The 23,516-nt window shown below is 39.9% G+C and overlaps 1 protein-coding gene across 6 annotated transcripts in view; it reads right to left on the reverse strand.

Moving 5' to 3' along the window:
* Window positions 1-23,208, reverse strand: part of GPAM (glycerol-3-phosphate acyltransferase, mitochondrial) — a 45,243-nt gene extending 22,035 nt beyond the window's left edge. For 2 of the 6 annotated variants that reach the window (XM_030453639.1, XM_030453635.1), the window contains exons 1-6: window positions 9,959-10,038; window positions 9,656-9,783; window positions 8,229-8,359; window positions 6,122-6,244; window positions 3,169-3,242; window positions 162-275 (exon numbers count right to left, since the gene is read on the reverse strand). In XM_030453639.1, coding sequence (XP_030309499.1) covers window positions 162-275; window positions 3,169-3,242; window positions 6,122-6,244; window positions 8,229-8,330 — 413 coding nt within the window. In that variant the 5' untranslated portion in view covers window positions 8,331-8,359; window positions 9,656-9,783; window positions 9,959-10,038. Of the gene's footprint in view, window positions 1-161; window positions 276-3,168; window positions 3,243-6,121; window positions 6,245-8,228; window positions 8,360-8,592; window positions 8,704-9,655; window positions 9,784-9,958; window positions 10,039-10,587; window positions 10,686-10,746; window positions 10,766-23,185 lie in introns of those variants that run through there. The other 4 variants (XM_030453637.1, XM_030453638.1, XM_030453636.1 and 1 more) reach the window with 4 other exon arrangements.
* Between the last annotated feature and the right edge of the window lie 308 nt (window positions 23,209-23,516).

Raw genomic sequence — 23,516 nt, forward strand, 5'->3', positions numbered from 1 at the left:
GAAATTGCAAGCTATAGTCCTGAAGGGCTGTGCTGATGATACTGTATCTTTTAATATTTTATATAGCCTGATTTTCAAAACCTGCTGTTTCCCAGTTTTTAAACCATATAATAATGTATCGGTCACAAAACACCAAAAAGTTTTATTTTGCACTATCTTACCTGCTGTTATTCAGCACATTTTCTGTCAGATTCTTGGCAAACATACCCTTGTGAACATCTCTCTCTTGCACAAAAAGGACATAACAAAGGCGTCTTGCAAGCCACCCTCTGTACCTACAAAAATACGAAGGGTACTTGAGTATGATCTTCAAAATGTTTCACAGCTAAGAAGATAATTTAAAAATAGCTAAAAATACAATTAAGAATAAGAAATAAGTAATGTTTTATGAATGGCTGCCTAGAAGCTTCTGTGTTTTCTAGTAAATTGTCAATAACTGACATATAGCACAAAATATCTGAGCCAACTGAGGTCTCCATCACTTTGATTCAGGGTGATACAGGCTTTAAAACATCCATAATATCACAGGAAATTACCTACAAGCCAGCATATATATTTTTTCAGATTGCTGGAATTGACTCCCCAGCTCAATGAGGACAAAAGATGATGTAGTGCCCATTTCCAATGAGTTGACTTTCCACCACGGAATGTAAATGTCCAGGTAAAATGTTTCTCAAATTCTTCAAGAACCACTGAGCTCTCTTGGGAAAGTTGCTCACATTGTATGTACAGGGTAAACTCTCACAAACACTTTTGAAAATATGTCTGTGTTAGCCACTAACATTAAAAACTTTTTTTTTAATATTTTCCTCCTTTTCAGTATTTTTAAACACACAGTCCTGTGTGCCTCCTATGTACCTTCTCCTCAGAAAGTTTTCACAAAAGTAGAGACACAGATGATCAGTAAATCTGTCATTCAAGCATGTAAGAAAGGCAACTCAGCCTACATGGTGTGTCTCTGCCTTTTAAATCCACTTTCTCCTCTACACCTCTGATCATCTGAGTGGCAATCGCCTGTGAAAATGTTATTTTTAACAGTTTCCTAACATCACAGAAGATGCATATAACACAGGAAAGGATAAAATCAGTGCCCAGCAGAGAATATTCATTACAATTTTCCCTTTTCAGTGTTCCCTACCTCACTCACTGGGGCAGAACTGGCCAAGCCACCGCTCCCATGGGTCACTCGACAAACCAAAAAGAGCTGGGACCCCCTAACAGCAAAGCTGATGTGATGGTGCAGAATTAACATTTGGAAGAATAAAGTAAATTCTGTCCATTTCCAAGACCAGAGCACTCAGTATCATGCAAAAACCCTGTCCCCGGGACTGCCAGTGCAATGCAAGTGTCCCAGACTGAACCGTGGGTGGCAATCCTCACATTGGTTCCATGCTGGAGTGCTGCCAAGGTCTCACTCCTGGCAGTCATCTGAGTTACTGATGTTGGCTATTAAACCTCCCTGCCACATTTCAGTAAATTTATACGTGTGTTAAAACCAGCTAGGAAAGATGAGAAGGAACTTTTACATTGCAAAAAGGCCAAACCACCTGAGGTCCCAGGCCACTGGCACTATAATTAAGGTGAGTGCACAGGCACGAGCCATCAGCACACTGACATAAACAGTTACACAAATATTCAGCTGGTCTTGAAGGACAAGGAGTTTTGGTATTCATGTTGTCAGGAAAGGATACTGCTGATTCTCTTTTAACTGCTTTTCCATTTGCCCCTTCTCATCAGAGTTTGAGAGCCTTATTGATTTTTTTAGAAAGCAGAGTTCAGGACATACGCTTCTTTCTGACAGTTTTGGTAACTATGAACGTATCATCACAAGAGCACACAGCTGCAGCAGGAATCTGTCAAGGTATAAAGGCTTCTACATTCATTTTACAGCTTAGACCCAACATAGTATAATCAGAAAAATCAATTTTCTAATCATGTAGAAATGATAGAAGACAAAAACCACACAGAATAATAGATTTAGTCAAGATGCACTATAAAAGTGACATATTCACACATCAGAAAAAGGCTGTGGTAATGTCTCAACACAGGTGCAGTATGCTAGCAGTTAAAGAAAATCCCTTGTTTTCTAAGGCCAAGAAACTGTGACTACATAACCCCATGGGACCTCAGAACTTCATTAAAATTGTCAGTTTTAAGACTATAATGACATTCTGAGCTAGAAAAATAATGACATTTTATCAAAGAATAATTCATTAACCCATATTTTGTTGCCCTTAGATATCTAACTTAAGTAACTCTGACCACGCAAAGCCGTTGAGCATTAGAGTTTTGAAATAGTTTTTAAAATGTAAAATTAAACACTATTTCTATTATTTTTCTGCATTCAAAACTACAAGATCAACTCTTAATATAATTAATTCAAATTGAAGAAAGAACAGTCTCTACCATTAGCTTCCTCCCTCTCAAGCACAGCACAACAGTGCTGCCTTTCTTCCACTCAGACACTTTGGCTCATTTCTTTCAGGCTGCTGGTCTCTTTGTTTTCTCTGACTCTATGACAAACACTGCAGGATCTGCTTATGCTAATGATTACTGCAAAAACCTTGGCAAGCGTTATTAACTTTTCAAAGAACAGAATAAAGAGTTCTGCATACTTCCAGTATCTTCATCCCAGAACACAAGACATATTTTTAATAGTGCAAGGACACACCATCATTTTTAGGTCCTATACACTATCCTTCTGGAGCTGCACTCTTGTCACTAAGGCAGAGGAAAGAGCCTAGCAAAACATATTCAGATTTAATTGTCATTAGTGCTAACTGTGAATGCCTAAATTGTGCAGATCTGCTTAGTAAATAAAAATGCAGCCTGAACTCATTCTTAAGTATGGGAATAAAAGAACTTTCAGTACTGTGCTATGGATGCTGACATTTGCACTAAAGGAGAAAGGATTTAAACAGTCTCTGCTTTTTTTGAAACAGGTTTGACCTTTACACTCCTTGCCTTTAACCCCAAAGAACTTTACCCAGCTCCCAAACACACACAGCCAGATCTAACAACCACATTACTTTCCTAAAATTAGCACCAATTTCTTCAGTGTAGGACAGCAATATACATTCACTCAGGCTGCACTACCCTAGAGATTTCCCTGTCCTAAGATCAAAACACATTGAATTTTAAAAGCCAAAGAAAGAATTGCTACATTACCTTGTATGTGTTTCATTGATGTATATGACATTACGTAGACCCAAAGAAGGAATACTTGCATTGAAGAAGTTATCCTGGAAAAGCAAGGAAAAAAAAAGATTGGTGGACTATTTCATTACATAAGAATAGTTGTGTTTTTACATTAATTTAAAATAATGCAATGTTTTTCACCTCTACTATAAATAAAAAACAAAGCAGAGAAGTGCTGAACTTGCTTATAATACATACACAAACCATTCTAAAATTAAAGTGAATTCCAGAAAGACCTTCTTTAGACTTCACTGCACACAGAAATGCTTCTGATAGTTTTAGTTTTAAAGCCAGAATTTTTTAGCATATTCTGATGTAATATAAACCAAGAGCTGTCATAACAGAGAACTCACATTCAGCATTAGTATAACCATGAGCCCTTTGACACTTGATCTGTAACATCCAGTTTGCCATCATGCAACAGTAGCCCAAGGGTCAGGATATCCATACGTGGTTAGGTGGCAAATCTCCACATTCCTTCTCTGCCTGAACAACAAACTCAATCCAGCCTTCTGCATTCTTAGTACAGACTTTACAAGCCAGGCTATTAACTGTTCTGGTATTAGTTAGGGAGCAGTTCTACTTTGGATAAACAAATATTCCCTGGCAGGAAGACCTACCTTTTAATCTTCCATATTGCAAGTATGTACCTTGAATGAGAAGCTACTTTCTTTCTGCCCAAATAATATTTAATTATCAAACTAGTACCATGCCAACAGTGAATTACAGCTAAAGCCACTGGGACTGCACATCAAGACAAAACAGGACAGTGAAGGAGAAAGGTGGTAACCAGCAACATTGCAACTGCAGAACAGCCTCACTACCAGTTTGCCAATAGCACTCAGAGTCTCATTTGTTTGTATTTTGTGTAGGACAAACCATTTGCCACAAATATGAGTGTCATATGTCATTTGCAAATCAGGTAGAAATTACATGCTTCAGTGGGAGAACAGTCTTTTGTCCCACATTGAAACATAACTGGATACTACTCACAATCTACAAATTTTTGCAGTAGGCTCTTAAGAGGAAATTTCAAGGTAATATTAATTTATTTTATTATTTACTGGGTAACTTTTGTGGACCATAAAGCTAAACTAAATGTTCTGGAAAACAGAAGTTAAAACACTTGTTCTCACAAAAAATCAGCAACCAAGTTAAGAACCATCAAACACCCAACTGCACTCCAGTTCTCTAACTGCTAGGTTACAACCTCACCCTGTAAAATTCATCCTCCAGGTGTAATGTCACAAATCAGCTTTTCCTTATTTAACTTTTCCACAATCCTATGTCAAGATTTGTTTCTGTGAGATCAAGTGAGCTGATACAGCATCTCCCTGCTACCACAAGAGATGCAGCTCCCACCACCATATCCTACCCTCTCCCACTAAACAGTATTCCCCAACTCCTAACTTACACCACCTCTAGCATTCATCACAGCCCTTGACAAGCCAGCTTCATTCAGACAAGGCAGAAAACATCCACACTAAATAAATAAAGCAGGTAGTTAACCACTTCTTGGTTAGTGAACTTGACCAGCTCTCAGGAGAGCAGGAAGGAGAAGAGGAAGGAAAAGGAAGACTTGGCACTCCCTGCACTGGCAAGTTCTAAGTTTAGCCAGTCACTTAAGGAATTCTGTCTCACTTATCTACCCCTTTTCCTTAAGAGCATTAACAAAAAAGAAGCTCAAAAAAGCAAAATATCTAGAGTGGCATCAGAGAATGTGTTTTATTACCAAATGATACAAGGATCGTATTTTCTCCTTGTGGCAGAAGACAATAAAGGGCTTCATTAGGTCATATCCCTTTCCTAAGTGGGATCTCAGGACAGGTAATTAGTTCCTTATTAAATGGACAACATACAAATCAATATTTTTCTTCCTAAAGCGTAATTCCCAACTTGAGAGAAACTATCTACTAACTAACCAGCTAAATGTATAAAGGCCTGAATATTCCTACACACTTTTTACAAGTCAAAAGTGCTTGTTAATAATAGTTTCAGTTTATCTGTTTGTCTTGTTGCCCATATCACATGTAGTCTTCACAATGCATTTGGATTTCTGTCCCACATTTGTATGGCATTGCTGCAACTTTCTATCTGGCATAGGAATCATAAAATAACTTTTCCTTGGTCAGAAATTTTCACAATCAAATTTTCATTCTAGCCTAGCCAACCCTGGAGCTCAGTGCAGGTCTGACTGAGTGCAATTTAAAGCCCAGGGTGTACACATAGTCAAAATTCATGATGAACTGGTTGCAAACTCTATGATGCTATTTACCAGCATTTTGCATTTTCAGTTACAGAAAGCCTGCCCAATGCAGTTCAATAAAGTTCACATTTTAAATCAGCTTGCACAACCTTGCTAGAGCCACCATCTTTACACTGTTCCCAGAAGACAAATATCCCCATTATCCTAACTGGCACTCTTTGTTTTCAGGTTGGGCAGAGAAACCAGGAATCAGACTGCTGTAGAAAAACAACCTGTCTTCTCAAGCACAAAATTGATCATTCCAAGTCTGAAGGGAAGCCTTCACTTTCAAAACTTTATTCTAGACATACCCTGTGGCTAGAGAATTAATTGTTCTAAAAGTAAGCTTTTACACTTCCATAGGCATCAAATTCCCATTACTAATCTAAGAGAGCAGATATTTTTTTTCCACACAACTTCCTAGTACTGATTTTAAAAAGCTGCAGAGTTCTATGCAACGAGCAAGTCCACACTGAAAAGCCTGAGACAAAGCACCACAACAGGTCTGTGTCATCCATTAATACCATGACAAAACCACAACCAAAGGGAAAAAGCTATATTCCTTTATGAAGTAAGAACGTTGTGACCTCAGTTATTAAAGTAAGAAAACAAATGAAACTTCATTACACTGCAACTGTGCATTATTGTCAAACTTAATCCAGTCTGTAATCTGCTTACCCGGCTCTGGGGAGTGCACACGTAGCAGCATCGCCCCACAAATGGCCTTTTTCTGCTCAGCAGAGCCTCCTTCCATTTTAAAGTGGCAGATCTGAAGAGAGTGGGCCTAGAGTTACACTCTCCCTGCAGAAGAAATGATCACTGGGTAAATATCCAGAAATACATCTTTCATTTTGGTTTGTGAAAACTCAGAATAAGAGTAGCTGCTAGACATTAAAAAAAAAATTGCTCTTCAAAAATTAAGTAAAACTAATAAAAATTTTCCCAAGATTTTTCTAAAATAAGTTACCTTTCAATATTGTCATGTTAAAAAATAAAAGCAAAATCACACCGTTGTACTTATGTATCTTAAGCACTGCAGCATTTGCTGACACACAAAATTTGAAAATAAAGTAATAAGTCTACCAAGAAACAGCAAGGAAACTGACAGCTGAGAGAAGTGGAAGAAATTAACAGTAAATTACACTCTAAGTAAGGTAAGGGTACTTGTAATATGAGTAATGCATCTTAAACTTTAACAAGACATCACCCTGCAAAATTGCAGGACTGAATGTACACGAAATATTAACTCTATTGATTCTGTATGTATTTTTTCAGCTGTTTCATGCAGAGCAATATGAAAGAGGAACCACTGTGCCTTCTCCAGTGTTAGGCTCCCTTTTTTGAAGATTACAGATAATCCAAAGTAACTGCATTCACTGAATACATTCTCAACGTTAGAATATAACAAAAATACAGTGCACTACAATTTTCACAGACAGTGATTGTTTCCATTAAAGCCTATTGACTTACTGCTTGCCTGAGAAAGCAGCTTCTGAACCATATATTCTATGTTTTTAATAAAGGGAAGTTACAGACACAAACCCAAACAAAACCAAAACGATGGCAAGATAAACTGAAGTATGTATTAAATGGCACATTTAAGTGGAAGTAAGACAGAACCTGTATCTTACACCAGCATAAGTGTTAGAAAACACACAGATCATCACATTCCCAGCTAGAAAGCTAGCCCAGTGCGAAACAACCAGAAAGTCAAAAGCAATACTGAAGTTTAATAAAAACTAAAATATGCATATATCACATTTGGCAAGTGGTATGAATTGATAGTTATTCCAAGACCACATCTTCCATTTGAAATAAACATTTTCCAAAATGCTAAGCCTGGTTCAGTCCCTTCTCTCACCTTCCACAATGCTAGCTCAAAAATTAACTAATTTTGTAGCAATACTGTCTTCCTCCAATTTGCCTCTAAGCCCTGACTGAACTCACCACCACTTTCTCACAAAACCTCCTTCCTATCCTTTTTGTCTCTCTTGCCTTTATCCCATTTTGTAACAGATCTCCCAGTTACCACAGCTTGCAGTCTGATCTATCCTACACCTAGCTACACAGAAAAGCCTGCTGCTAGGACGTCTGTCCTTTCCCTCAACTCTGACCATGTCTCCAACTCTTCTTCTGTACCAAGTTCTAACTCCTCCTCTCCAAAGAAGAGACTAATTCCCCCTGACCTATTACTTCTAAACCAACTAGTACCAGCCTAGTCCCCATGTGGCTTTTTGCACCACCCACTCCTCTCTGCTCACTTCCCCCTTTGTATTCTCTACATTCCAAGACTCACTCAATAGAGGACACAGACTTGTAATAGTTTGTTGTTTATATGCACCAATTTTTCTGTCTCCTGTATTGCATGAATACTTTCAGCTGTAATGGCTACATGATCATGCATCCTTCACCTCATGCTTCTTTTCACTTGCACATTTCAAAGTACATGCTTCAGAACAGCAATAAACTTTGTATTTGACTTTCTATTTGACTTCAGTCCATTGCATAATGGGATTCTGCACATTTACTGATACAGAAAGTGATTGATAGCATCACACCAAAAGACCCTAGCACTACCAATAAGGTTTGATATGAAGGCTTTTCTTTTCTAACAACATTAGCACTTGGCACAGCACTAAACTGCAGGTTCCTCCTTACATTTCAAATTAAATTCCAATTAAGCTGGATCACACATTATACAGATGATGCCTTATTTTCGTTCTTTATTAAAAAGTCCACCTGCAACTGGTAAATATGGAGAGCCACATTCACAACTTTTACTTACCCATTCTTCACTGGAATGCTTACATCTACTGATACTGCACTCTGCTGAGGTGGACAAATAGGAAACATCTATTGTTCCAAGGGACAAAGCAGTTTCATCCATGACACACAAGTTGAAGTGAAGATCAGAAGCTGAAAAATAATAACATACATATACACACACACACACAGAAACACATATCCACACACATAACTTCAGTAATAGCTATCTAGTAAAAAAAAATAGCAAACTGGTATTTTTGCACTCATTAGTAAAAGCTACGTTCTGAATAAGTTTCACTGCAGTCAGCATCAGCATGATTTTAATATGATAAAGGAACCCAGAGCCCTCAACTTTCCATAAACGCAGCACATCAATCAACTACCTGCATTTTTTTATCTCCCTGCTCTTCTTCCCATAACAGGTCTGTATAGTCACTTTATGCTTTTCCACCATTGCCCACTGCATTGTTTAAACCTTCCAGCCACAGAATACACATTCTAGCTGCTTTCAGAAGTTTACTATTCTCTTGCACTCCATGACCCCACTCTTTCATCATCTGCTTCCCAAGGACACCTATTATCTAACAAAAAATTCATTAACTTTCTCTCCAAGTCCTATCTCACAGTATTTCTGTGAACTAGCTGTAGTCAAACTTGTTTGCAAAATCCTTGGAGGAAGGAGTGATCTACAAAAAAAGCACATCCCTAAACATGAAAGTGCTGCTGACATGAGTGACATTATGGGCTTGTGGGATTAAAAAGCAGTAAAGGAGTCTAAACTTGCATTATTATTTTTAAGTGAAAGTTTTATTATTCATATAGTAAGTACAGTAAATAATTCTCCCTCAGCCAAAGAAAAAACAAAGTAGGCCAAGCCAAGCAAAACAACTTAGTGCTGTATCGTACAGCTGCAAAAGTACTCAAATTAAACTGCTTTGTTACGGAGAGCCACTTAAACAGGAATCCCAGAATTTCTCTCCAGGGAAACTGTAAAGTGGCAGTAACTGCCTCTTCCAAATGTCACCACAAAGAAACTTGTATTACAGCATAGTTCAACATTTTCTTTCTCGCTCTCTGTCCCTAAGCAGCCCCGAACCTCTCTGCTAAACCCTCCACACTGCAGAGTTCCCCGGGCAAACCGGAGTTGGAGTGAGCGCACCCATGCCCACACCTATCTTTGAACAGCCTACAGTACGTAACTTCTGTTTTCCTTGCTGGGTCTTCTGCTCAATTTGCCTTTCATAAATTCGTGCCTGGATAAATTAACACCCAAATCATTCAATAAATAAACAAAAAGCCTCACGAACATCCCAAAAGCAAGAGCTGAAACGCGTCCTCCAGTTGCGCTCAAGGTGACCTTGAGCTGCACCAGCTACACATAAAAGATGAACTTTTAAAAAATACGTGAGGAAAAGCCAGTTCGGGCAACAGCAACGTGGCACCTACCTCTGACGAGACCTTCCTTCCCCACTGCCCGCTCTCCGCCGCGGCTCTCACGCTGTCAGCCCGCTGCAGCCCGCCATCCCCCCGCGCTCCGATCGGGGCTCCGCTATCCCGCAGGCTCACAGGATCTGCTATAAATAAAACCACGGCGGCTGAGCACGGGTGTCGGGTGTGGAGCGTCCCCGGACACCGCCGCTGCCAAGGGGCCGGCCCCCCGCGACTCCGCCAGCCAGGGGGTTGGGCTCCCACCGCCGGCACCGGTCCCCGCGCCTCTGCCCCGCAACCCCAAGCGCTCCCGCTGCACACCCGCCCCCCGCTCGGCTCCTTGGCAGCCACGGGGAGCCGCCGCGCCGCCGCTTCCCCGTCAGAGGGCACCGTGACAGGGACCCGGCCGCTCCTCCCACGCTCCGCGGTTGCCGGCAGCGGCCCGCCCCCTCCCGCCACGCGGCAGCCACTCGCCCTGCCCCACCACCGGGGGCAGCACCGCCGGCACCGGTTCCGGCTCTAGCCCGGCTGCCGGCTCCCCCCCAGGTCCCCACCGGCACCATGGGGCCCACTGCGATCGTTTCCCCCCCTTCCCCTGTCCGCCCGCCGGGCCTCGCCGCGGCGCCGGGCCTGACGCGACTTCCTGAGCGCCCGTGGCCATGGTGCGGGGCCGCCGCATCCTCCTCCACCTGCCCCTCGCCGAGTCCCCCCGGTGGCAGTCCCGGGGCCTCGCTGCTGCCCTCCCTCCCGCTCCTCGGCGAGGCCTTCATCCGCTGCCTGCCCTGAGCAACACCGGTCCGGAGCCGCATCCCGGTGCGGCCTCCCCACTCCGTGCCAGGTGAACACCCCCTGCAGCCGCCGCAGATGCAGGGGCACCGTTCCACAGCCCTTTCCGCCACCGAACCGAACCGCAAACCTCCCTCCCTCCTCTTGGCGATAGAAGTGACTACCGGTTATTTCACATCCAAGTCACTAGAAATAAAAACCGCTGGCAAAGTTGTGTAAAATCGTGGCTTAGATGGGTTGACAGCGACTGTGAGCTGCAGCGGAGTTACTGTTTAAATGAGAACAATTGCAGAAACTTCTGGACAGGTATCGATCTGCCTTACCTGGCCTTGCAGCAGTGTCCGTTTGCCTTTTACTGAGCGGAAAAGTAAATGTTGATCGAGGTTGCTGCGTATAAACAAAGATGGGCTAAGTGTTTTTTGGCTTTGGCAGTCTTGGGCTATTTAAAGATAGTCTTTCTGTGGTTTGAGTTGAGGTACAGATCTATGGAGAGGCTTTGAACGTCTGAGTCTTCACTGTTCTTTAAAGTAATGCAACACGGGAATAAAGTGACAAAGTACCTGACATCACTTTCTGTTCATGCAAATAGCCTGTTTACAAATTTAAGTAACCCAAGGAGGTGTTCTTCTAGAGGTCTCACTTCTAGATGTCAATTTGGATTTATTAGAAATAGGAACTGTTAAATAAGAATCACACGTGCTTCTTCACACATAAAAGAAAATGTGTGAGATTTGATAGACCAAACCCAAACTGCCCTGGGAGTACCACTGTGGTACTAGAGCTGGTGCTTTATGAAGAGTGGTCTGCCTTTGATGTGCCAGAAGATATTTTAGAACTGAAATTTCCTTCAGTTAGCTAGAAAAAAGATACTATATTTTGTTGCAAGGGCTGTGGAATTTCAAAGCACAAAAAAAAATTCCAGTAAGATGTGATCTAGTGAAATGCACAATTCATCTCAAAGTTTGCAACTCAGCATAATACACAGCAGCACTTGTGCTCAGTGTGTAGCAAGGCACCGTTTTCTAGGGCATCCCATTTTGTATAGACAAAGGACAATCTCTAATTGCATCTCTTAGAGCACATTCACATACTGAAGTATTCTCCCAGTTTTCACAGCATCTGCATCAAGAATTTCAGATTCAGTTCCATGAAGGAGAGCTGTTTGAAATCATGCCAAGCACCCACTTCCAAGTTTTGGTCTTGAAAAGCAAAATAGTGGCCACTTCTGAAATACAAACCCATAACTGTCCAGCTTTACAACAAAGGTTTTGACTTGATATCAACTTTTTCTTTCTTGATTTACTGAAGGTCAGCCAGGAAAGAGGGGGCAGATTCTGCTTTCATCTGGATCTACTGCAGCTAAATAGATTTGTAACTGGTTCACTAATCAGAACCTAGCTCAGGAGGGCATCTGTATGGGAAGAAAATACATAAAGGTTTTGCCAACAGCCACAATGCTACTGTCAAGATTTGTGTAATCTCAGTTATTACATCCTTGTCTCATCTTTGCTTGCATAATGAGCATCTCATTGACTTGGCAAAGTTGTGGACATCAGAGAAAGAAGATGTCTGTCTCCCATCTTGTACTCAGGACTGCATGGAGTATTTTCCTAGGTGCATCAAAAACATTATCATAGAATCATAGAATGACTTAGGCTGGAAGGGACCCTAGAGATCCTCTACAACCTCCCTGCCACAGGCAAGGGATGCCTCTCATCTAGACAAGGTTGCTGAAAACCTCATCCAACCTGGCCTTTAACACCTCCAGGGATGGGGCATCCACAGCTTCTCTGGGCAATCTGTGGCAGTCTCACCATTCTCATCCTGGAGAACTTCCTAAGATCTAGTCTAAACCTATTCTCCTTCAGTTTAAAACCATTTCCCCTTGACTGATCATTGAACACTTAGGAAAAGTCCCTTTCCAGCTTTCCAGCTTCAGGTACTGGAAGGCAGCTAAAAGGTCCCCTTGGAGTTTTCTTCAGGCTGAACAATCCCAGCTCCCTCACCCTCTCCTCGTAGCAGAGGTGCTCCAGACCCTGGGTCATCTTTGTGACCCTCCTCTGGACTCATTCCAATACACTTAGGTCCTTCTTATGGTGGAGACACCAGAACTGGATGTAGTATTCAAGATAGGGTCTTACAAGTGCAAGATAGAGCAGGAGAATCACCTCTCTTGATCTTCTGGCCACATTCCTCTTGATACATCCTAGGATTCAACAGCTGCATAATTTGAAAACCGAATCTAACAAAAATGGTAATGAATGGTTACACCCAATGTCTGCACAGAAAGTAAGGCTATTAAAATTGTAAGCACTGTCTAATAACTTCATTTGTATTGTTATATAGGAATTTCTTGGTTGGTACTTGACATTCTAAAGGCCCACTGATAACTTCTTACACACAATTTTACCTTCTATAGGTATGGAAAACAATTTTTTTCCCATTTCACACATAAAAATAGGGAATCAAATAGAGTACTTGCTGTAGTACTCTGCGTGCTATAACAAGTGTAGTATAGTACTCTAGTGTGCTATAAGGCAACTCAGAGCAAACTCTCAGCTAGCAAGTGTGAAGCAAGCTTGCCTGCTTTCCTTCCCTCTGTGAATGACAAACTCAAGTATATTGAGAATCTAACATGGACCTTCTGATATGTTTTTCTTGCACACTTTTACACTGGTATATTTTTTAGGTTGCATAGTAATTTCTGTGATACAAGTAATGCAGAAATTGGAATGAAATCCTCAGTGGCCTTATCATAATTTTATGCAGTCTCTAGAGTCTGATTTTAATATAATTTGTGAGAAAACTGCTTAGGCTGTTCCCTAGACTATAGAGCAAATGCTGTTTTACTCAAACAAATTCTGGGAGGGAAAAAAAAAAATTCTTCTGGTATGGTTGTAAAGCAGTTTCCTTGTTTTTCTAACAGTCATAAGTTCGTGGCTTACTGTAAAATAAATCCAGAGATAATTTTGTCACTCATCTGAAAAGGGTGCAGAATTAGTCCAATGGCAATTGCAGCTCAGCAAGTTGTTTTTTTTTTTTACAGGATACACTTGTAAATGCTCAGGCTTAATAGTAAAATCTCATTTCAGTATTGGGAGCTTGGTGGTGATGTTGTGTTACCATGGAATCAAGCAAATGGGGAAAACTTTGGAATGCCATAAAAGAATAGACTTTCAGAGCTGCATGTGCTTCAAAAAGCTCAAGTACTGCTGGGTCTCACTTCCAGAGAAGAGAGGCTCTATCCTGCTGCGACTGAAGCCAATGGGAGGCTTGCCACTTATCCCAGTAAGAGTGGGAGCAAGCCTGAGTTTTGCAATCCGTCTTTTTAAACTTGTTAAACTGGGGTGTTCACTGTGCCAAGGAGTCCAGGGAAGTGAATTGCATATGATGGCAACCCAGCAGAACTCTGGCTTTGTGTGAATAAGCTGCTGACCACATCGTGCAGAGCAGCCTGCAAATGAGAAAGAGCTTGCAGGACTTTCTTTAAAAAAAATAATGATTAGTCCTTTCTATGTTTAAATTCCTCAAGATGCTTCCAACGAAGTGCAACAAAGTACCTGTTCCTTAGAAAATGCTGTGAGGAGGAGGAGGAGGAGGGACAAGGGGGACTTTTTTTCACATTGCCTCTGCCCTGAATCTGTGCTCCCAGTTCGCTTCCAGCGATTCCCATGATGTCACTTTTAGTAAAGGAGACACGTTTACAAAAGAGTACACAGCATCCTCTTTAAAAGAAACTTTCAACCCGGGGAGTGCTACAAAAGTGAGGAAAACAAAAGCTGCATGAGAAGGGAGTAATAAGCCAGACAAAGGTTCTTTGTTGGCAGTGACCGAACTTGACCTCACATGACTATGAATGATAATGAATATGCAATTTGGCAGTTGCAGAACTCAATGTCAGCAGTATTGCCATTGCTATACAATATACTAAAAGTATCTGAGAGTGGCAAGTGACCATGAAATGGACTGATAAGACTGTACATTGGAATTCTTTGAGTATACTTTATATCTCCTTTGGAGACAAATGATTTCTTCTATTTCATCCACCTTAGCTTGAGACCAAATGCAAAATTCATTAAGAATAGAATGATTCCTATGTAATATAGTGTTTCTGTAGTTTCTTCTCCTTCGACTATAACATATATTACTTTAATTTTGAAAAGGGTATTTCAGCCCAAGTTGCTCCTAGTTTTTCCTTTGAACATGTTGCTTAGATTAGTACAAAAAAAGCTTTTGCTCTAACAGAAAGCACTATTGGGTTAAAACCAAATAAAACTTTTACACTTTGAAAACTTAGCACCGTATAATAATGAAGCAATTACACGCATACTTTTAATACATACAAATGAGAAAATCTTAACTACCCAAAGAAATTTTCAGCATTTTTAGTTTAGGAATACTGAATGACAGAATTTGGAACTAGATTATTCCATATTCAGGCCTTAAGCAATTTTCTGCCATAGCAATGCAAGTTTCCCTGTGCCTGCCATGAATAAGTGGCACATTTTGTACGGGTTGTTATTTTAGTTCCCTGCTTTTGTTTGGTGAGGGTACTTGCAAAGCTGACATTTTGCCTAAGAGTTGATTTTATCTGAAATATAACATAGATGAAACAACAAATTTACTCTATATAGGCCCTAAATACTGCTGAATACCTCAAATACATTATCCGTTTGTCAATCATTAAAATCAGCATGTGTAAGGACTATCATTTTGTGATTGCAGATATTTCAACTTTCACTAATTCTTTTACATAAAGATAACTGGACTTATCCTTCTTGTCAACTTCCCTGCAGAAGATGGACAGAAGAGTTTCTACCCATCTGGTGCCCTCAGAAAATCAGATGAAAAACAGGATGCTTTCTATCCCTCGACACAAATAACACAAGGAATAGAAATAAAGACATTTATCTGAGAGCTGAGAGCAGAATGGACCATTTTGGAAAAAAAGGCATCTCATTTAAAAAATCACAAAATCGTGATCTTATCAAATTTTCTGTGACTCATGCTTGAGGGATCGAAATTGTTCTAGAATAGCACAACCCATAATTATTAGGAGATGCTAGGCAAGTCTTTTGTTAGTGCCTCAAAAGCAGGCAGTTTTCACTGCTCAGGTTTGCTCTGTTGTGCAGTGGTTGGCTTTAGAATGACTTTTCGTATTTTTTAATTTAAAGCACAGTAGATATTGGAAGATGGGATCACAGACAGCTTTTTCAGCTGCCAGCACACGAGTTTTTGCAACAGATTATATGACCCAGGTGTTCATTCACATTACGTCCCGCCCCTACCCTCTACCATTTGGGATATTAATCAAGGAGCTGCCATTTGGGCCACTGGAAAAGTCCTAATATGTTTGACACAGAATACACACAACCTGTTCATTGGGAAATTTTCTCAGAATTTTGGAGCCTTCCTTTGCACCCATCTTGGAAAGGTTAGGAATGTGTCAAGGCACCTGTTCTGACCTGATGGTGTGATTCTGATGCAGGCTGCTGTATATTCCAGTGAAGGCTTTACAGACCTAGTATTTTCCAATATCCTGTTTGGTTATCTCTTTTGCAGGTGAACAGCAAGCCATCTCCAAAGGGCAGCAACCCCCATCTCAATTTACTTGGGCAACAAAATGGATTTGCTTATTTGAATCTGTCAAGAAGTAAACAGGAACTAAAACTTCCCATAGATTTCTAGATACAGTTTTGGGGTTTGTAGTAAATTTTTTTTTCTCCTTAAGTCTGTCTCACTAAAAATAACAACCCTCCAGGCTTTAGTTTATCAAAGATGTATGTACAATTAACTTCATGTAGCTGAAATTTCATCTATGAAAACAATCAACAAGAAGCAAACCACATGTTTTGTTTCAGCACTACGAAAATAACTGAAAAACCTGACAGAGTAATTTTTTGTCTTTGGCCTTTTCTTTGCACTACTCTGGCTACACCAGCTGTCACATTCCAATTCTGACATTCAAATCACGTTAAGCAATTTTCCCACAGTGTGTTTCCCAAACAAAAGCATTTTTTCCCACTCCCACTTATGTGTGTCCTGGATCTGGGAACTGCAGAAAAATGTCTTTGTTCAAGTCCTAAGACCCAGCCAACATTTTTATTGCAGTGCTGTATTTCACAAACTAGCAGTGACTGTTCCAGAAAAAAGGATCCCGATTGCCCCAGCAAAAGCAGACCTTTCAGTTACAAAATAACAGATTTTCAACTGGAAACATACTAATGTAAGGTGTTTTTTTTTAACTGTTTCAAGTATAACCTAATACTTTCTCAAGGACCTTATACCTTTGTGAGAGCAGAAATATTATGTATACCCTTACCTATTAAATTGATTAATTATTCCATGAAATTTACCTGGAATGGCAGAGGTCTTGAAAAGGACATCATACCTTGCTAAGAGATGATATTTTGGCTGCTCTGGCCTTTCCCCTTGATAAAAGAGCAGTGCACATTACTAGCTTGGTATTTCACACCAGACCAAACATTGCTTCAGGAAAATTACATGTAGCCTAGCATGACAAGCTGGTTTTATAAGGCTGTTTGTGGGCTTGAGACTGAGTCACTCCACAGCTCTTTCAGATGTAGGACAAGGCAGGAGCATGTGTGCCTTCCTTATTTTAATGCACTTTTCCCTCTCATTCTCCTACAGCAGGGCTAAAGCAACTGTGGTTTCTGGAGAGTTCTTTTTTGTTTTAGCTTTACTGTAGTGAGAACAAAGTATCCAAGGCTGTATGGCAGAGGTGTTTTGAGTTGGGTGTTTTGGGGAAAGGATTGATGCCTTTCATTAGGACATAATCAAGCCAACCTGAGGTACAAGAGAAGGTTATATCAGCTTTTGCCTTTAAAACACCTGCCTTGCAAAGACACAAAATTACACACAACACATTTCATCCAGACTAAAAGATTGGGCAAATGTGAGCACCTGTCCATCAGCATGATTTACTAGAAGTGTCACAGTAGTTCAGGTAAGAATAAAATTGGCATAAAGGGATAATTGAATTGGCATAACAGACAGAATTCAGGTTTAAAGGCAAGATGAGGAGCCTCTTGAAGCAAGTGTCCTATTTCTTCTGATGAGCTGGCAAAGAAACCTAGCAAACTTTGTTACCACTTCTGCATTTTGTGGTTGAACTTCTAAATTTTCATTGTACTGATTGACTAAACCTGTCTGATTTTATGAAATACAAAAAGTAATGGGCAGGCTTGTGCGCTTTGAATGTGCATTCAGATATCTGTTACAGTGGTCAGAATATACCAGATGGGCATTTTCCTTACAAAATGTTTTCTTCTCTTTTTCTACCTGTGCTACTACACTGTCTCCAGGACCAAACTGAGCTCCATATCTCAAGCTGAATGATATTTCTCCACCACCTTTTTTCACCAAAGAACTTTTTGCACGTTTTTCACTTGTTACACTTCTGCCAATGAAATGGGAATTGAAGAAAAAAATTGATGTTTTGGGGGAGCAAAAGTTATGCAGAAGTGATTGTATGCAAGAGGGCACCTAAAAGACAACATTTTTGTTATAAATTGTCATTTTCATTAGTTTGAAATGGAGAAAAAATTATATTGAAGCTTAAGTTAATCAGTGTAAGTACAAGCCACCAGTGTGCCACATGAGAAAGGCAAGTATTTCCCACAGTATTTCCTAGAAAACTAAAGTTTGTGTATGTATTATTAGGAAAGTGTTCTCATTAAAATGGTATATAACATTATCTACAGTACCATGTTGATTGTGGGCTATCCATCTTCTAAGCAGATGGCTTCACACTATAACAGGTGCAGAGGATAGCTAATAGAATATTCTTTAAAAGCTAATGGTGACGTTGACAGAAACAATGAGCAAGAAGGATCCTTCTCTCTAGAAATTTCTCAGGGAAAACACCCACTAGGAAAGAAAACCTGTGTGAGCTATGAGGTCATGGTGGAACACTGAGAAACTGGATAAGCACTAGCCAGACTGGGAACTGGAGAAGGCTCCCATGGAGTTAACAGTTTCTGCAGCCTTTCAAGAGGACTATGGGGCAAATATCAGCCTTAGGACCAGATTAAATTGTGGGTTCATGCTGAGATTTTTGTCCATTTCCTCATTCAGTTTCAGCTTTTCTAGTAGATCATTAGTACATCTGGGCCAGGAGGTACTATCAATAATCCTAGTATGATGAAAGATGGAGAAAAATTTCATTGTTTGTTTACACTAGGAAAACTTGTGGCTAAAAAATGTCTTCGCTACTATATTTTAACTAATATTTCAAGTATTAGCATAGATATGTTATCTACTCCTGCTCAGCTCTTCATGCGAGAGCCAAAATGTTTTGAAAGATGATTTATTTAATCATCATTTCATGATTTATTTCATTCAACCTAGGCCTGGTTGAATCTCATGAAACCTGGGTCAGGCAGATCTGGAGAAAAAGTCATCCATATCTCTGTACTTGCAAAATTTGGAAGCAGAAGAATGCATGCTCAGAGTCTGAATGCCAGATTCTGTGGTCAGTTGCATGATCTGAAGCAGTCTGCTTCTCTGCTCTGTCTGTTCTTCCTGCAAATCTACGTGAGACGGTTTCTGACCACAGATGTTCCACATCTCATGTTTGTGTGGTCAGTTGATATTCAGAATTTTAAAAAGGCTCCATACCAAGCAAGTCATGCATTTTCAAAGGATCAGACCAGACAATATATGCTGATGGAGCGCAATGAATAAATGCCTTAAGTCTAACTTGGGGTAAAATAACCATTTAGAAAGCTGTTAAATTACTGTCAGAGAAGAAAAGTAGGTAAGCATTATTATAGCTAACAACTTTTCAGATTGCAACTCTGTCTATGGTACTTCTGATTCGGATGTAAATGCTTTTTTCATTTTTGCTAAACTAGGATTCCTCACCCCATCTCTTCCACTTCTTGTATTCTAGGCTAAACGCTGTCTTTAGTACAGCATCCAAGACTCTCTTTCCCCAGTACAGATCCTGACTTAGCCTACTTAGACTAAATACAAGAAAAAGGACAAACACAGTAGATGTAACCTATGACCATTGGGTAAGTCTTCTTCTGGTGTCTCCTCTATGTGGATCTTACTGTATTTTAGCTGAAATAGCCTGAGTCCCTCATGGTAAAATCATAGCACTGCAAAAGTCAGTGGTGAAATTCCCACCCCTAACAGGAAAGCTGCATCACACAGGTAAGATATGGTAAAAATATCACAAAAATTTACTGTATTACAGCACAACCACAGCTATGTACTTTCTGAGCCCTGTTTGAACTTATATTCTATCCTTCTGTAGAAATCAAGTGTTTGACTTCTGTAGGAAGGATTTTAATTAATGTAAAATTAATTCAACCGAGAATAACCTTTGAAGCCATACTTACATTATCAGTTGTAACTTGTGCAGGACACCTCATGGAGCTGCAATCCATGCATACTTACGTAACAGGCATTAAGAAGCAGTTACACAACTTAGTGCAAACACCACTGACAGATGAAAATCCATGGCACAGACAGGATCTTGAGTAATCAGCAAAGCAATGCCAGAAAGCCAGTTCCACCTGCACAAAACTTTTTCTCATGTCCAATGCATTTCAGGGGATGCTGCTCTCTGTTCCATTTGCTGGCAGTCAGTACTTTTGCAAACTTTAAGATCCAGTTACCACAGTCACTTTTCAATGTAAACTTTTTATCCTGCAAAACCTCTTAGTACAAACTTTGACCAACACTGCCACAAAATGTGTGTGCAAGTCAACTCCTATCTTTCCTGACTGCAATAATAAACTTTTGGTCTAAAACAAACACATCATTAGCAAACAGATCCTTTGGTGCACTGTGGTTACTTGGGCCTCTCTCCTCCTGTCATCACATTTTTCACTCGCTGTTCACATGCTTGGAGTTTGATGTCTGAAAATGCCTTCATGATGCCAGGGCCTTGCAGCTGTCTCAAATTTAGTAGGGGTGAGAAACATACTCCATTTCTCTGCACACAAAGTTTATGAGTGTCCTTTAATAATAACTTAATTCAAGTACTACTTTCATCTCAGGTGTTAACTTAGGTCACAGGATATGTCTAAATTCAGGCAGTTGTGCTATTAGGAACATGTATTCTAATGTCAAGAAATGTTACCCAATTATCTTTGTACTATCTTAAGAACCTTTTTAAAAGTTGATGTAGTTTTTTGATAAATGGGTCTTATTCTGTATTAAAGGAGCACACCAAGATCCCTTTTAGATACTTTATATTGCAGACATTAAAGTGCTAAGCACAGTATTTTGTGGGACAGATTCAGGCCACTTTTATATCTACAGAAATTGGGATGACTCCAAATTTTTACTGGTATAGCAAAATGATTTTTTTTTTCCCTAGCCATTATAGAACACCCATATGCATGGCAAGACCTAACTATATTTTTGAAAGATGCATAGTTTATCACAGTTTAACTACACTATATTTTTAGAAAACAGTCAAGCATTTCAAACACCATCAGGCCTGGAAGGAGATGCTTACAGGGCTTTTTTTTACCTCTAATATTTCCTGCTTCAATGACTGAGGTGTTCATGACAGACTAATAAGTAATGTGCTGGAATCAAGAATACTCAAACAGTAAAATAGCAGTACTGAATGATTAGGGCACACAGACCTGGGCTGCTTTCAGAGGGACAAGAGTGCTGAAAGAAGTGGAAATTTGATTTTTACATTTTTCACAGCCTGGTAAGAATCCACCCATCCAACTTTAATTCTAAGCCACTAGTCTAAGCAGGCAATTCATGTCCCCTTTTAAACTTTCTTAGGCTTCCATCTCCCCAAACACAACCACTGAGAAATGCCTAAACAACATTCAGTCAGTCACTGAAAAATCAGGCTTAAGAATTACCTGAAAACCTGAAGCACTTCTGTTGTTTCTTTCCTCCTCTCTCAACATAGAGAAACTGCACAATTACTTTGGGTTTTTTGGTTAAAACTTGCTGATGCCAAAATATATTACTCATATGGGAGGTGTGCAGTGAGATGCATGGGGGAAACAACCCACCTGAAAAATCAGTTATCATCAAACCCACCACACTGGTTCAACTCTGGAGGAAGCAGAAAGGTGGGAAAAATAACAGAGGGAGGGGCAGGAGCTGTGCAAAGTGGCAGCGCCAGTAAAAGCCATATCTGTGGAGTTGAGCTCAGAGATACATATCCTAATCCTACTGCTTGTGAGGAATAGCATTTCTTCTTGGATGAGAACATAAAGGTGAGGGAGGGAGAGCCCCAGGAAGAAAACAGACTGCATGGGGAATGAAGTGAAACTGCAGTTTTAGAAAGTACATTGTTTACATGATTATCCAGGTTAAGTCTTAGCTTTGTTTTCTGAGGGTGAAAAAAGGCAAAATAATTTATCTACTCATAATATGCCTTCCCCCTTAACTAAACTCCCAATTAAAAAAAAAAAAATTAAAAAATCACTTTTATTTGTATGCTGGCAATTTGATTTACCAGAATATATTTGCATCCATTTCCCAATTAAAACTAAATACCCTTTGTCAAAGTCATTAAGAGCACAGTGGTGTCGATGGAATGAAACACTAAAGAATGTTCTTCTTGAACAAGGTGTTTTCTTCAATGTGACATTTGGCTACAAGTTACCTTTAATTCTGCCATGCTTGAAAACACCATAATTATGTCAGTCAGGAACATAATTTTTTTCTTAATGAAATAGGATTCCAAAGTGGTTTCTAGCATCTACCATCATGTTTTGGAAAGCAGGATATCATCATATAGGCCACTTTTTTCCTTGCCTACCATTGGCAATGTGCCACTTTATCTCAATATGCATGGTTAAAACCTCTACACACAAGCTTAGGATCTATGAGTACAGAACAATCTCAGAAATGTGATGAAGCATTTATTTCCTATCTTCTGAATTACCTTTACCTTCATCTCTTAATTTTTTAATGCTTCTTTGTAATGGTCTGTCACCTACAGCATCCTAATTGTACTGCTTTAACTAACATGTAAGTACAAAACTTCACTCCATAGACTTTGTTTTTAATCATGTATTTTCTTTGTCAATTAAAAAAATAGCAATAAAGGAACACATAAAAAGACATCTGCAAAGCAGGCAGGGAATCTGAAGGAAATGAAGCTGCTCTGCCCTGAATAATTCTGTTCACTGTGCCCATTGTAAGACACCTGAGAACCAATAATTTGCCACCCTTCCATTTGCCTGCAAATAACCTGAGCACTGTATGGACACTTCTCACTGTATTTTCTTTTCCTTTTATGCAAGAAACTAATGACAACATAACCTGGAGCTTAATACATCCAGCCAGTGCTGCTCAATGTGTGGAAAACAGACATAAGTCAAATCTGCCTGGATGAGGCATGATTATTATTCAGAGGGGCAGTACCCAGGAGATGTGCCAGGAGTGATCTCTGTCCCCTGCTATTTTATCTGTCTTGCTGTCTGTCTTTACATGGCTCCCATAGCTTTGGTGCCAGAATATATAGGAATGTGGGGCTATTCTTACAACACTCAAGCAGCATGAACAGATGACATGGGTTATCCCAGGTCAGAAGTCTGAAGCAGAACAGATCATTAGACAAGCTTCACAAGCTCTTGATCAGTAGAAGGGCTTTATTGACCATTTCTATAGAAATCAACACCTAACGCCTTTCCCAAAGTATCCAAGTGTTTCTCAACACAATCCTTTATGAATACCATACCATACAGTCAGGAAGTACTGACATGTTTAGAATCACTGTTAACTGGAAAATTACAAAATACTTACCAGCCTGGTAGGATGTTGGAAAAGATAATTAACTATTACGTGGAAGAGACCTTAAGACTGCTGAATGCCAGGTCCTGCAAAACAGAGAAATATATGATGCACTGACACCTGGTTAACACACACCCATGTCATCACCTCTGCAACCTTTATGGCTTCATGGGCCTTGGTTGCCAAAAGAAATAAGCAAGTCTGGATTGTTTAAAATTCACAATGAACTTGGACAACATCTGGCAATGAAAAGTAATGCATTGAGTATGTTGATATCTTTTCCCTTAAAACACCTAGTATTCCAGTTAAATATAAATATTTTTCATCTAGTATCCTCCTTCTA

Source organism: Calypte anna, chromosome 6 (assembly GCF_003957555.1).
Source record: "Calypte anna isolate BGI_N300 chromosome 6, bCalAnn1_v1.p, whole genome shotgun sequence".
In the NCBI taxonomy this organism is placed as follows: domain Eukaryota; kingdom Metazoa; phylum Chordata; class Aves; order Apodiformes; family Trochilidae; genus Calypte; species Calypte anna.